This window comes from Carlito syrichta, unplaced genomic scaffold (genome assembly GCF_000164805.1).
Source record: "Carlito syrichta isolate Samal-C Ts95f unplaced genomic scaffold, Tarsius_syrichta-2.0.1 Scaffold315954, whole genome shotgun sequence".
NCBI classification, from domain to species: domain Eukaryota; kingdom Metazoa; phylum Chordata; class Mammalia; order Primates; family Tarsiidae; genus Carlito; species Carlito syrichta.
The window spans coordinates 293,682-307,686 of record NW_007260050.1 but is presented as its reverse complement, the minus strand read 5'-3'; the positions used below and the strand labels follow the sequence as shown (position 1 = coordinate 307,686).

Genomic DNA, 14,005 nt, shown 5'->3' with positions numbered 1-14,005 from the left:
TGCACAGGCGGGTCTCGAACCTGCAGGCTCAGGCAATTCACTCACCTCAGCCTCCCAAAGGCGCGGGATTACAGGCTGAGCCACTGAGCCTGGCAGTTCAATATATTTTTAAGTTTCTTTTGTGATTTCTTCTTTGAAATGTGTTGCTTAATCTCCAAGTATTTGGGGGATTTTCAGCTATTTTTCTGTTATTTATTTATTTTTAGTTTAATTCCACTGTTACTTGAGAGCAGATATTGTATCATTTCTATTTTTAAAAAAACTTGTTAAGATGTGTTTTATGGCTCAGAATGTGGTCTATCTTGGTAAATATTCCCTGTAAGCTTGAAAAGAATGTGTAACGTGCCACTGTTGGATGAAGTAATTAATGATGTCAATTATATACAGATGACTGATAGTGCTGTTTGGTTCAACTATTTCCTTACTGTTCTTCTACCTGCTGACTGTCTATTTCAGATAGCTGGTGTCAAAGTCTCCAACTATAATAGTAAATTCATCTATTTTTCATTGTAATTCTATCCGTTTTTGTCTCATATGTCTTGATGCTCTGTTGTTAGGCATACATAATAATTAGTTATTATTGGCCCATTTATCATTATGTAATGCCCCTCTTTATCTGATACATTTCTTTGTTTTGAAGTCTGCACTGTCTGAAGTTAATATATATGGTCTGACAATTAAGTTCGCAAACTCATCCCAGAAAAGTGCTACATACCTCATTCCTGAATATCACTATGGTCAACTTTGAAGTACTCCCCTTGGGAAACTAGGCACTGATGCCTAGTTTACCCATCAAAGCAATTTTGGAACTCTTTTTCTGGAATGACCAACAGAGTTGTCATTATATTACTCTTGATGTCCTAAATGTCATCAAAATGTCTTCCTTTCAATATTCCCTTTATATTCAGGTAAAGAAAAAAGTCATTGGGGGTCAGATCAGGTGATTTGGGGGGGTGTTCCAATAGTTATTTGTACAGTGCTGCCAACATAAATGAATGGTGGCAAGTTAGCAAACTTAACTGTCATACCTCAACAAATAACGACAGCTCTGATGGCCATTCCAGAAAAACAGTTTCAAAATTGCTCTGAGGGGTAGACTAGGCACTAGTGTTGGTGCATAGCTTCCCAAGAGAGGAGTATTTCGAAGGTGACCAGTGATACTCAGCAATGCAGTATATCGCACTTTTTCTAGGATAGCATGCAAACCTAATTGTCAGACTTCAAAGTTACAGGTGCTTTCTTTTTAGTATTAGCAAGGTATGTCTCTCTCCATCCCTATACTTTTAATCTATATGTAACTTTATATTTTTAGTGGGTTTCTTATAGACAACATATAATTGGGTCTTGTTTTTTGATCCACTCTGAAAATCTCTGTCTTTTAATTCATGTATTTGGATCATTAAGTTTAAAGTAAATATTGACACAGTTGGACTAATATCTGCCATATTTGTTATTTTCTATTTGTTATCCTTGTTCTTTTTGCCTTTCACACTTTTTCTGCCTTTTGTGGTTTTAACTGAGCATTATCATGCGAATCTATTTTTCTCTTTCTTTGCATATTAATTGTATTTCTTCTTTTACTTTTTAAATTGGTTGCCCAAGTCCACTTTCAAATAACATTAAAGGCCAGGTTCGGTGGCTTACAACTGTAATCCCAGCACTCCGGAAGATCTAGGTGGGAGGATCACTCGAGCCCAGGGGTTCGAGACAAGCCTGGACGACAGAAGTCTACCTCATCTCTACAAAAAGTCAAAAAATTAGGTGGGCATGGTGGCATGTGTCTGTAGTCCCAGCTACCTGGGAAGCTGAGGCAGAAGGATTGCCTGAACCCAGGAGATGGAAGCTGTGGTGAGCTGTGATCATTCTACTGCATTCTAGCTTGGGCAACAGTGTGAGCTCCTGACTCAAAAAATAAAAAAAAACACTATACTGGCTCACAGGTAGTGCAAGTACCTTATAATAAAAATATTCCTAACTTCACTCTCCATTTCTTCTATTATTGCTGTCATTCATTTAACTTATACATAAACATAAAATATATATAAGCATGCCTAATTGAAGCTATCATTGCTTTTATTATTTTAAATAAACTGTTATCTATTAGATCAACTGAGTATAAGAAAAATAATTTTTAATTTTACTTTCACTTATTCACAACTTGATGCTATTCCTTTTATTATGAAGATCTAAGCTTCTAACCTGTATTATTTTCCTTTTCTCTGAAGATCTTTTAGCATTTCTTGCAAGACAGATCCACTGGCAAAAAATTCTCTCAATTTGTTTGTCGGAGAAAGCCTTTGTTTCGCCTTCATTTTTGAAGGACGATTTCACTGGCTACAGAACTCTCGGTTGGTGGGTTTTTATACTCTCAACAATTAAATACGTCATTTCACTTACAAATTACAGCAGTTTGCCCCTATACCCCTTCTCTGACAGACCTAAGAAGAGCTGCTGATTTTTCAGTCTGTTCAGGCTTTCACTTGTTGTTAGGATAGATTGGCAACTTCTAAGCTCCTTATATGCTGAAATTAAACCTGGGAGTCTAATGGATGCTTTTTAACATTTGTTTGGACTCTTTTTCTCTAGTGTGTAATTCTGGATCATTTCTATTGCTATGTCTTCAAATTCATCTGCAATATCTAATTAGCCATTAATTCCATCCAACATATTTTCTTTTTTTTTTTTTTTTTTTGAGTTGGAGTCTCACTCTGTCGCCCAGACTGGAGTGCAGTGGCCGCTCCCGGCCACCACAGCCTCGACCTGCTGGGCTCCGGCGATCCTTCTGCCTCAGCCTTCCAAGTAGCCGGAATTACAGGCATGCGCTACCATGCCCAGCTGATTTTTTGATTTATTGTAGAGATGAGGTCTCGCTGCCCAGGCGGATCTTGAACCCGCGGGCTCAGGCAATCCACTCACCTCAGCCTCCCAAAGGCGCGGGATTACAGGCTGAGCCACCGAGCCCGGCTTCATCCAACATACTTTTTATCTGAAACATTTTATTGTTTTCATCTCTAGGTGATTTGAGTTTTAAATATATTTTTCCACTTCACTTTTTTCACTTAACTTTCTCCACTTAACTTAAATGGAGAGGTTAACATCTATCCATCTAACTTTTTGAACATTGATAATACAGTTAAAATAACTATTGTCATGCTCTTGACTGCTAATTCTATACTTATGAGATCTGGGTTGGCACCTGACTTTTCTCCTCATTTTGGGTTGTGTTTTACTGCTTATTTATCTACCAGAATGTTTGACTGGATAGTAGATATTGCAAATTCTACCTTGTTGGATGCCTGATATTTTTGTATTCCTGTATAAAGTCTTGAGCTTTGTCTTGGAATGCGATTAAATTATTTGGAAATTAACTGAGCCTCTGAGGGATTGCTTTTATGATGTTAGGCAGGTCCGCAGCAGTGCCTATCAAGGATTAACTATCCCACAACTGAGGCAAGGTCCTCCCAAGCACTCTACTCAATGCACTATGAATTATAGGTTTTCAAATCTGGCTTGGGGAACAAGCACTGCTCCTGGCCATGTGTGAGTGCCAGTCCTCTCCTCTTTAATCCTCCAAGATTGCTCTTGCCCTGATCTTGGCAGTTTCCTCAGAAATGAGCACTGATCTCTGCTGGACACTTGAAAGGGATCCTCTGTAGGGTTCCGGGAGCCGGGAGTTGTCTCCCTGTGTAGCTCTCTTCCAGCATGTGCCCTCTGAACTCCAGCTGCCTTGGGATCCTTGTGTGAAGACAGTCCTAAACTGAGCGGCCCACTGGTCTCTATCTAGGTTTCTCTTCCTTGTGCCACTGTCTAGAAGCTTTCTTGCAGCAGTCAGCTGGGGCAATGGTAGGACTCCCTTCATCTGTTTACTGTATTTCAGAGTCACTATTTTTCATGGTCTGATGTCCAATGTCTTGAAAACTATTGTTCATGCATTTTGTCTGTCTGGGGGTTATTTCAAGTGAGTGGGTAAGTCTCGGTCCTGTTACTCAATTCTGTTTGAAAGCAGAAGTCCTGCATCTCTTTTTAAATGAAAGATTTTTCTTTAGGGAGGAAGTCACAGGGTCACACTTGGGCTGGCGCTGATCCACCACCCACCTTTATTTACTTTTCTCTTCCTCACTCACTTACCCCAGTCATACTGGCTTCTTTCTGTTCCTCCCGGCCATCAGGCTCATTTTCTCCCCCTGGTCTTTGCTCTGGCATTGCCTCCACCTGGAAATCTCTCCTCTCTGATCTCCACATCCTGAGTTCCTCTCTCACAGAGGTTGCGACTGACCATGCAGCCATTTGCTACCAAGTCATTCTCTTATTATCTTCGTAGCACTTATTATTGCCCATAGTGATTCTATCCATACATTTACTTAATAATTCATTGTCTATTTCTCTTCCATCCCACACCGACTCCCAATAGAATAGAAGATGAGGCCTTATACACTGTGCAGAAAAACCTGCTTGGCCATATAGTAGGTAGGTAATCAGAGATAGGAAAAGTAAATGATTATCAGCCTTGCCTGGAAATCCGTAATCTTTCTTTCTCAAAGAAATTACAACTGTACTGCACATTTATTTGTCTTCTCCCTTTATCTGACTAACGGAGGGCAAGGAGTGGGGTAGGCAGTGTGTATGCAAGTATGTGTCTGCATGCGTGTGTATGTGTGTAGTTGTGCAGAACAAACCTTATCTGCTCGGCTCCAGATGGCTTTAGGAGGTGGTTCTCCACTGACGGGGATCTCAAGACGAAGTTTGTTTCCTGCAATCACTGTCACTGTATTGTCAGCATCAAGACCATCCAGGATGATCTTAGGAGGATCTGGAATTTTAAGCATGGCCTTTCTTATCAGACAGTCATCTCTGTGTGAATATTTGGGCTAATGCTTAGCTAGTATGTTGGTAGTAACCAATATTTTATCTGGTCAAAAAAGAATATAAGAGGAGTCGAGGCAGTTGATGTCTAGCACCTTGCAAAATGATTTCATTGTCAGACTTAAGAGTTAACTATTTATGATTAGTGATTGATACCAACTGAGCTTTTGGAAATACCACACAGTTTGGAGCAATGACTTATTTTATCTACTCACCAATAACATGAACTTTGGCAGGCAGAGTAACAGTGTAGGCATCTGGTGCAAATACATAGTCACCTTCATCTTCAATAAGAGCATTGGCTATCACTAACTTGTGGATTCTAAGGAAACAGGGAGAACATATCTTAAAGACTCTGCAAAGATTTAGATTACCTATGTCTATGAAGCCTTAATTATCCTGTATATTGATCCAAATTAAAAAACTATTTTGGACTATATGGAATTAGTTCTACAAATACAATCTGCTTAATATGAATGCAAGAGTCTATTATTCCCTTTTCATCTCATAGCTTTAAAAAGGCTATAACAGAACAAATCAATGATGCTATACTTTAAGATTCAAGAGACTGCCAGTAATCTTGATTTGGGCTTTATATGCCAAACCCTAAGATAAATCATTCTTGAATTCACTGGGGTCAAAAACCAGTGAATATCTGATAGACACTGTGGATTCTTTCTGTGTGGAAAGTGTATCTTTTTGTACACACAGAATTTTCTCCTGATTTCAGAGCATTTATTGAGTTCCCTGAAGTCCATGTATGATATCTTCAGAGTCCATGGATCCAAGGTGAAAACCCTTGCCTCAGATCCTTGCCAGATTCTAGAACACTATAGCCCCCCCAAAAAAGATGTGTAGGAGGGTCATGTGACACCTATTAGTTGGAGACAGTTAATCCATTTGACCAGGTCCTCAACTAGAATTGTGTCTTTCCTCCAACTTCATGTTTAGATGAGGAAGAGCAGCCGATGGGATTTGAAAAGACAAAGCACCATGGTGTGAGGTGCAGATCCCAAATGGGGAGCAAGTCCTGCTGGACCCACAGAAATCACAGGGTCTGGCCAATGAGAAGCCAAGAACTGGAAACCGATCCTCTTCCAACAGCTCCTCTCCAAACATCCTCATCAAACATGTAATCTAGAAAGGGGGTTGGACCAGCCTACATGGTGGGCAGCTGGCTTGCTCACCTGCCCTTGTGAACCACCTTGAGACGGTCACTCTCCTGAACAGGTAGGCCATTTTTAGTCCATTTTCCTGGTATGTTTTCAGAGATTTCACACTTCAAGCAGATTTCCTTTCCAAGTTTTACAGTCTGATCAGTCAGAGGTGTCAAAATCTTCAGAGGCTTCACTACAGAAATCACAGACCATCACAAGTGCCAAGTCCAAACTCCAGACAGGCCAAGATAGTGACATTTCACAAAGGTGCAGTTAGCTCTGCTGTAATGCTTATGTTGAAAGTAAGAATTTGTACCAATGCAATTGACTTATTAGAGGATGTTACATGTTTGATTATATGTTATTTCCTACCTTAGAAAAACTAGGTGAATGCAGAAAACTGCACTCAGTCAAATGGAGCTAGGACTGCATAAAACACACACACCTAAAACATCTCTCAGTGACCCAGTTCAACTATCCATCTGACTTCAAATAACCCCTTTTCTATTACTTCACAATAGCTCACAAGCTGCAACACTGCTTCCACAAGCAGATAATTATTGTAGTATTTATCAACCATTGAACAAATGTAAAACTGTGCTACTGTTATTTATTTGTTCGGTTTTCAACATTTTAAAAATTGTGTCACTGACAAAGTTCTCCAGTAGTGCCCATACTCTCACTCCCCCTATAAATCCTGTGGGTTTGTTTTTGCTTTTGTTTTTGAGACAGCGCCTTGCTGTAACCCAGGCTAGAATGCAGTGGCTATTCATAGGTGTGATCATAGCTCACCGCAACCTCAAACTCCTGGTCTCAAGCAATCCTCCCTCCTCAGTCTCCTGAGTAGCTGGGACTACAGATGTACACCAACACACCCAACTAATTAAAAAAAATTTTTTTTGCAAGATGGGTCACACCTGTAATCCAAGCACTTTGGGAGGGTGAGGTGAAAGGATTACCTGAGCCTAGGCATTTAAGACAAGCCTGGGCAACAAGGTGAGACCTCATCTCTACAGTATATCAAAAAAATCAGCTGGTCATGGTGGTACACGCCTGCAGTCCCAGCTACTTAGGAGGCTGAGGTGGAAGAATCACCTGAGCCTAGCATAGCCTAGTAGCTGTGACCATACCACTGCACTTCAGCCTAGATTACAGAGTGAGACTCCAACTCAAAAATAAAATTTTTTTTTTTTGCAGAGACAGAGTCTCGCTATGTTGCCAGGCTGATCTCAAATTCCTGGCTTATGTGATCGTTCTGCTTGACCCCCTCCCCAGTGTGCTGGAATTAGAGGTATGAGCTACCACACCCAGACAACACTGTGGCTTTTATTGCATGACTTTACATCTCATAATTGTTTTTAGAAATGAATATGTTATATTATATCAGAATTGACCCTAATTGCTTTAAATGGATACAAATATCAGATAAGGATCTGCCCATGCTGAAGAACGTTTGATGCTTAACTAAAATGGCACAGTTTCACAAAGCCTAAGAATTATACGGGGACTGCTCTTGAATAATTCAATGATTATGTGGATTGTAATTGAACTGAACGAAATTTCTGCTCTAATTATATTACCAATCATCCTGGGATATTTGCTATGCTAATTTTCATGGCAAACTGCAACCAGTGCTGCCATTGATAACTGACTACCAGAGGACACCTGAGGAAGTACGTCACTTCTCTCGTGCCTCTGAAGCTTCTTAGCACTTACAATCTTCTCAATTGAGCCCCCTTAGTCTGAATTACTTTCTTCTCATCCCAAATGTAATTTCAGGATGTTGAATGTTTATGCAGTGATTAAATGGAAAACAGTGTCAGAATTGGATCTCATATCTAAGTATTAGCCACCCATTCATAAGGTTTTAGGATTATCGCCATTTGGGTAACTTTCCTGGCAGATGATCATACACTTCCTTCCCAGTACTGGTGCTCTGCTGCTAGGATGAGTAGCAGGTTCCTTTTTCAGAGAAAGCTGATCTGACATGGACACTCAGCTAGAATGAAATCCATTCTGTATACTTAAAATTATTGCAAAGAGAAATCAAATAGATGGAAACTTGCCTAAAACTGGACTAGCAAACGAGCCAAAAGATGTCCCAGGAAGTTTACTCACGGTCAACACTCAGCTTAGCAGATGACTGTCCCCCTGTTGTCATGACAGAATATTCAGCAGTGTCTGCTTTGGTTGCTCCTTCTATCACCAGAAAGTGTTTTTTGCCATCAACTCTAATTTTGTATCTTGATTTTGGACCAGGGATGATCTCTTCACCATTCTTAAACCTGAGTTGAAATAAATTACAAGAAAGTTTTGTAAAAGATCCTTCAGGACAAAGACCTCGCGTGCTAATTCTACTTTCTCTCCACAATGTCCCTTGTTGAAGACAATCACAATGTCTTGCAGAACTTTGGGCAGATACTAGGTACACAAGAACTACCTGCTGAATTTAAAGATGCATGAACAATCCCTCTGCCAGTACAGTCATACTGAACAAGCACTACCTGTAAACTTATGTGAAGAGAACACGAGCCTTCTCTTCTCACTCAAGGCCAACCCACACAGCTTCTGAGAGTGACTGTGACTTCCTCTGGGCTACTGATGCAACCTCGCAGGAAGAATGTCATTCGATGCAGTTTAAAGATTAATCATGATTCTACATGAGATTGAACAATCTATCGTGTGCCAACTACCTATAAATCCTGCTGTGTAATTTATTATAATTTTCAACATAACATTTCATTTTAAGATTTAAGTCTTTTTTAATTCTGTGGTTACTCACAAGGAACCTGAGAAAACACTCCCCACCTGACTCCCCACTCCCCAAGGAAAAGCTCTTGTTTTTAAAAGCAATCAGTGATTCTCAGTCTAGAATATATATATTTTTGCAGTACTACAACAATATAATAAGTATGGATTTTTCATATAAATGAAAAATATATATCAACATATTTCTTCCTGACAGTGGCCAGCAGCACATGAGAAGTTGTAGAGGTTAAGGGTGTCTGTGGCTTCAGAGTCATACGGCCCTGGGCACACCTGAGTCATCCATCCATCAGTCACTTCCCAACATGTTTATCTGTACGGACTTCTAGATCTCTTTCAGTCTCACAGGTGGAAAACCCCAGAATCTTAGTATACTTTTAGTTATCATCTCTGCTGACACACATGAAGTTGAGATTCTCCTCACATGTTTAAAAGCGATTTGTATTTCCTGTTCTGTCAACTATGAAGGTGCATTTTTTGTCTATTAAAAATGGACAGACCTCAGGAGGCTACTTACCATTTCACGTTGGCATCGTCTTCAGACACCTCACATTCTAATTCCACTTTCTCCCCACAATAAGCATTTGTATCTTCCAGCTGCTTGGTCACCATAATTGGAGGTTCTAGTACAAAAAAGGAAAAATCAGAATCATTAACCATCCAAAGCCTGCATATGAGCCCTGACTTGTTCACAGATGAAAAATCAACCGCAAGAAAGTACGGGTCACTGGTGGTAGCAAGTAGGTGAGTTTTTATGTCCGTTCTTGGCAAAATGCAGAGAACGTACCAGATGGCAACCCTGGGTAAATCCTCCTAATTTTTTCAGAACTCAATAAATCAAGTAAATTATTGCACTGGAGAGCAAACAAAACACGTATCAAATATCCTTCTTTTAGCAAATGAGATATCAAGTAGTAGAGACTTCTGAGGAAGGAGGATGTGTAACTTGCAAACTCCTTCGTTCTGGTTCTAGATGGATGATGGCAGAGGTTTCAGAGCCATCTGTACTCAAAGAGCCTCATAAAGAAAACCAGGGAGATGTGGCTTCCTGCATATCCTTTGCTCTTTCTAATGTCTCAGCTAAAAAGAATCTTCAGTGTGCTCGGTGCCAGCCCCTTCCTAATGAGGTTGGCTTCAACATAAATCTATTAGTGATCAGCTTAGTGTACGAAATAAGGATCTTTCTGTTTACGAAACTAGAACTAGAATTATTATTTTGCAGATGAGTGCTTGGCTTGAGACAAAACTACGAGGCATTTTTACTGAGAAGCTTTATTCTCCCCTCCTTCCCCCCAGCCCTGGCTTTTCTAGTACCCAGCAAAACTGAAGAGACTCCTGAGGACACACAATACCTGCCCAGTAGAGCAGCCTCAGTGCTGCATGCTCCAACACCCCAGGCAGACCATTTGGAGAGGGACATGCCCTCCACCCTGGAGCAGAAGAGCTCACCTGTCACTTTCACTGTGATCATCATCCCTGGGAAAAGGAGCCAGCGCTCCTGATGAGAGCAGTGAGATCCTATCTTACCTCTTACAAAGAGCTCGGTGGAACATTTCTCATCACCCGCTGTCACATAGTACTCTGAATCATCTGTCAGTGCACAGTTATTGATGAACATGATTCTTTGGCACCCTTTGTGTTCAAAGATGTATCTGTTTTAAATAGGAGGAAGATAAAGAGAGTCGGTGAACTTGATTTTATTTTCTTTATTGCCAGCAAATTTGGCTTATGCCTTGGTAATGTTAAAAAGTCAGGGATATAATTTTGATCTACCATTGACATAGCATTCTTACACAGTTTAATATCAAACAAAAAGCCAATATTCATATTTTTAATACACAGTACACATATATACATACACATACTATTTAATTTGTTATAATATTCTTTTACGTATGGTTTTTATTTCAGATACAAATCAGTACTTACATATTTGCTGTATAATTTTTTTAACTCATTGTTGGAAACTAGGTCTGGCTGAGGGCATCAGAGAGATTTTTAACTCTTTACATACTTTAAATGACCAATTCATGTACTTTCTATGTGGGCAGAGACTTGGTCTTATTCACTGGCATGTATTTTATTCATTGCCTAGCCCAGTGAATCAGTAGATTTTGTTGGGAGAGCAAATGGTTACACAGTGTAAGCAATAACATGACCTCACACTAATATATGCAGTGATTCCACAGAATGTGATGTTCTCTTGAATGAGCTTGAAGACTGATGTTAACATATCACAGTTACCCTCTACTAAAGAAAGAAGTTCAGGATTTGGAAACTGAAAACTAGAAACGAAGAAGATGATAAAATTTAATTTTCTGTGACCTAAATCATGGAAGAGCACATTAGGAGATTATAATAGACAAGAAAAAAAAATATGTGATTTGGGAATTTATCAAATTAAAGCCTTTACAAACAATATATTAGATAGTATTTTCTAGATAAAGATGAATTAAAATTGCAGTTTTGATAAATTCAGGCACCTTCAACAGATTTTTAAACCAGGTATAAATGTTAACATCACAAAGTCACTCTATTGGCATGACCACATTAAGAAATTGGAAACCACCTAATTTTATTCCAGAAGTGACAGCTTTCCAGGATTAAAGTCTTCTATAAATGTACACGTGGCCCCTGTTAACTTAAAAAAATATATTGGAGTTGAAAATCTCTCAGGCTGAGGAGGATCTCTGTCAAGTAGTTTCATAATGGACTAGAGATACCATCAGACATCAGGGATTAGTCTGTCTTTAGTCTGTCTCCATCTGGGAGAGGGCCAAGAAAGAATAAAACACAGGCTAGATCCACATTTCATTCAATCACAATGTGAAATAGTTCTACTTCGGTGCAATATAGTAAATGCTCAAAACAGTTCCTGAACTGAACATAGAAGGTATTCGGTCATTACTGAATATAGACGCTATTCTGGAAAACAAAAGTCATTAAATTGTAAGGTATGCTTCCAAGCTGCCATATCCAACATGTATCTCAAATTATTGTTTAATTTTGCTTTCGAGAATTTGGAGAAGTTTGGCACTTCTCTGATATAATGATAACAAACCTGTGTTAATACAAAACCATCACCGGGAATCACCTGAAATAGTTTGCATAGAATTAAATATAAAATAAGGTTTAGTTTATATAACACCATAGTTTGAATGGTTCCAAAATAAATTAAATGTGACTTAAATTTTTACCCTCTCTACATATTATAAAAATATAGCTAAAAATCGTTTTATTCTCAGAAAATTAAGTCAAACGACTGTTTATTTATTGCATAATTATCACTGATTCCTTGCAAAGCCCACTTACTTTGTACTTGGCCGGATTTCTTGACCATTTTTATACCATTTCACCTCCAACTTGGGATCCGCCAGCTCGACAACAAACCTCACTCTGCCTCCTTTATCAACCTGATACGCAGGATCAAGAATTTTTGAAAAAGCTGGTAAAACAGAAATAAAAGTATGTTAATATGTATGTCATGAATGTAAACAGCCACCATGAGAATCTAAAAACAAACAAAAAACAGTGTCAGAGAAGAAAAAAATCAGGAATCTTCCAAATTATTTTTCATATTTAGAATTCAGTGCTTATCTATATACAATAAAATGGTTTAAAAATGGAAAGAGAACCCACATTTTTTGGAACAAACATAAGAAAAGAACAGTTGAAGAAACTTTAGAAATGACCTGATTCTTCAGGGAATGTCTAATATAGAGCATCACAATGAAACTGAACTTGGGAACATGTTTATTCTCCTAGCGTGATGACTGTCAGGGTTATGGGCGTTATTTCTGCACTTCCAAGTCACAGACACTCTTTATCATAGAATTTATAACTACAGTGATTCATAAAATCAAATTAGATACCTTTGACTCATTAAAGCAGTAGGCTTCTCAAAGTTTTTGTACTGTGAAAACCTGCCCAAATAGTGGCATTTTAAAACACCCTTTGCATACATGGTTAGGAACTCAGGATTTCCAAACATTTTAAATAACATAGAACAGAGTAACTAAAAAAACTATCTTGGCCGGGCGTGGTGGCTCAAGCCTGTACTCTCAGCACTTTGGGAGGCGGAGGCAAGAGGACTGCCTGAGCTCAGGGGTTCGAGACCAGCCTGAGCAACATGGCTAGACCTCCTCTCTACAACAAATAAAAAAATTAGCCAGACGTAGTGGCACATGCCTGTGGTTCCAGCTACTTGGAAGGCTGAGGTGGAAGGATCACCTGAGTGCAGCGGGTCAAGGCTGCGGTAGCCATGAGCGTGCCACCGCACTCCAGCCTGGGCAACACAGTGGGACTCCAACTCAAAAAAATATATATCTTTAAAGTGTCTTCAATGGGAGGTAGTTAACTTGTCTTTTTAAAAGTTAATGATTTTTCTGATTTTAAAGATAATAATTCTCTTAAGACAGTTTGGAAAACAGATACAACTGTGAAATGCTTCATGCTGCCATGTTTATTTTTCTTTCATTCCAGCCTCATTAAACGACTGCTTAGACAAGCTCACTTTATTTTTAATAAACCAAATGCCAGTTTTTAAAAAAGTCACCTCTCACGTGCCTTAAGACCTGAATTCAGGGCTAAGTGGTTAAGAATAAGAAAGCCAGCCAAGGGAAAGAGATTCACCTGGCTCTCCCTGGGGCCCGCCCATGTCTGTGACAGCTCCCAAAAATGTAACTCCAGGAGTTCTGGGTTAGTGGGAATGGTTAGGCCACACACAAAAAAACAAGACGGAACCCTTCTGCATTTCTGAGGCCACTTCTCAATCCGTTTACAGGGAAATATAGAAGGGGGAAAAGGATAGATTTAAAAAAAAAAAAAGAGCTGGCGAGTCTTTATATCATATCTGAACATCCACAAAATAATAAACAGTAATAGAACCAGTATCCCCCCCAAAACAAACCAGTAACCAAAAATGATCAAGTATATGAAACACTGAAGAGCTAAGGAGACGTTTAAAATGCATTCCTCCGCACTTAATAGAAAGGTGTTGACAAGCCCCACAGATCGAGAGCGCAGGTGCGCGCCCGTAAACCCAACGCTTTCGAAGGCCCAGGAGGGAGGCTCGCTTGAGACTAGGTGGTTGAGATCCGCGCGGGCAATGAGTGAAACGCCGCCGCTACCAAAAACATAAATAATAATGATAATGATAAAATGAGCCGGGCATACTGGCGCGCGCCTGCCGTCCCAGCTGCTCGGGAGGCTGAGGCGGG

General features: G+C 39.6%; 1 protein-coding gene across 1 annotated transcript in view; it reads right to left on the bottom strand.

Annotated features, from left to right (window-relative positions):
- MYBPC1 (myosin binding protein C, slow type) overlaps positions 1-14,005 on the bottom strand; it is a 94,661-nt gene that overhangs the window by 35,890 nt on the left and 44,766 nt on the right. Inside the window, exons 12-18 of the mRNA XM_021706719.1 lie at positions 12,099-12,231; positions 10,314-10,438; positions 9,304-9,409; positions 8,139-8,305; positions 6,051-6,213; positions 5,079-5,185; positions 4,677-4,810 (exon numbers count right to left, since the gene is read on the bottom strand). Coding sequence (XP_021562394.1) covers positions 4,677-4,810; positions 5,079-5,185; positions 6,051-6,213; positions 8,139-8,305; positions 9,304-9,409; positions 10,314-10,438; positions 12,099-12,231 — 935 coding nt within the window. The remainder of the gene's footprint in view (positions 1-4,676; positions 4,811-5,078; positions 5,186-6,050; positions 6,214-8,138; positions 8,306-9,303; positions 9,410-10,313; positions 10,439-12,098; positions 12,232-14,005) is intronic.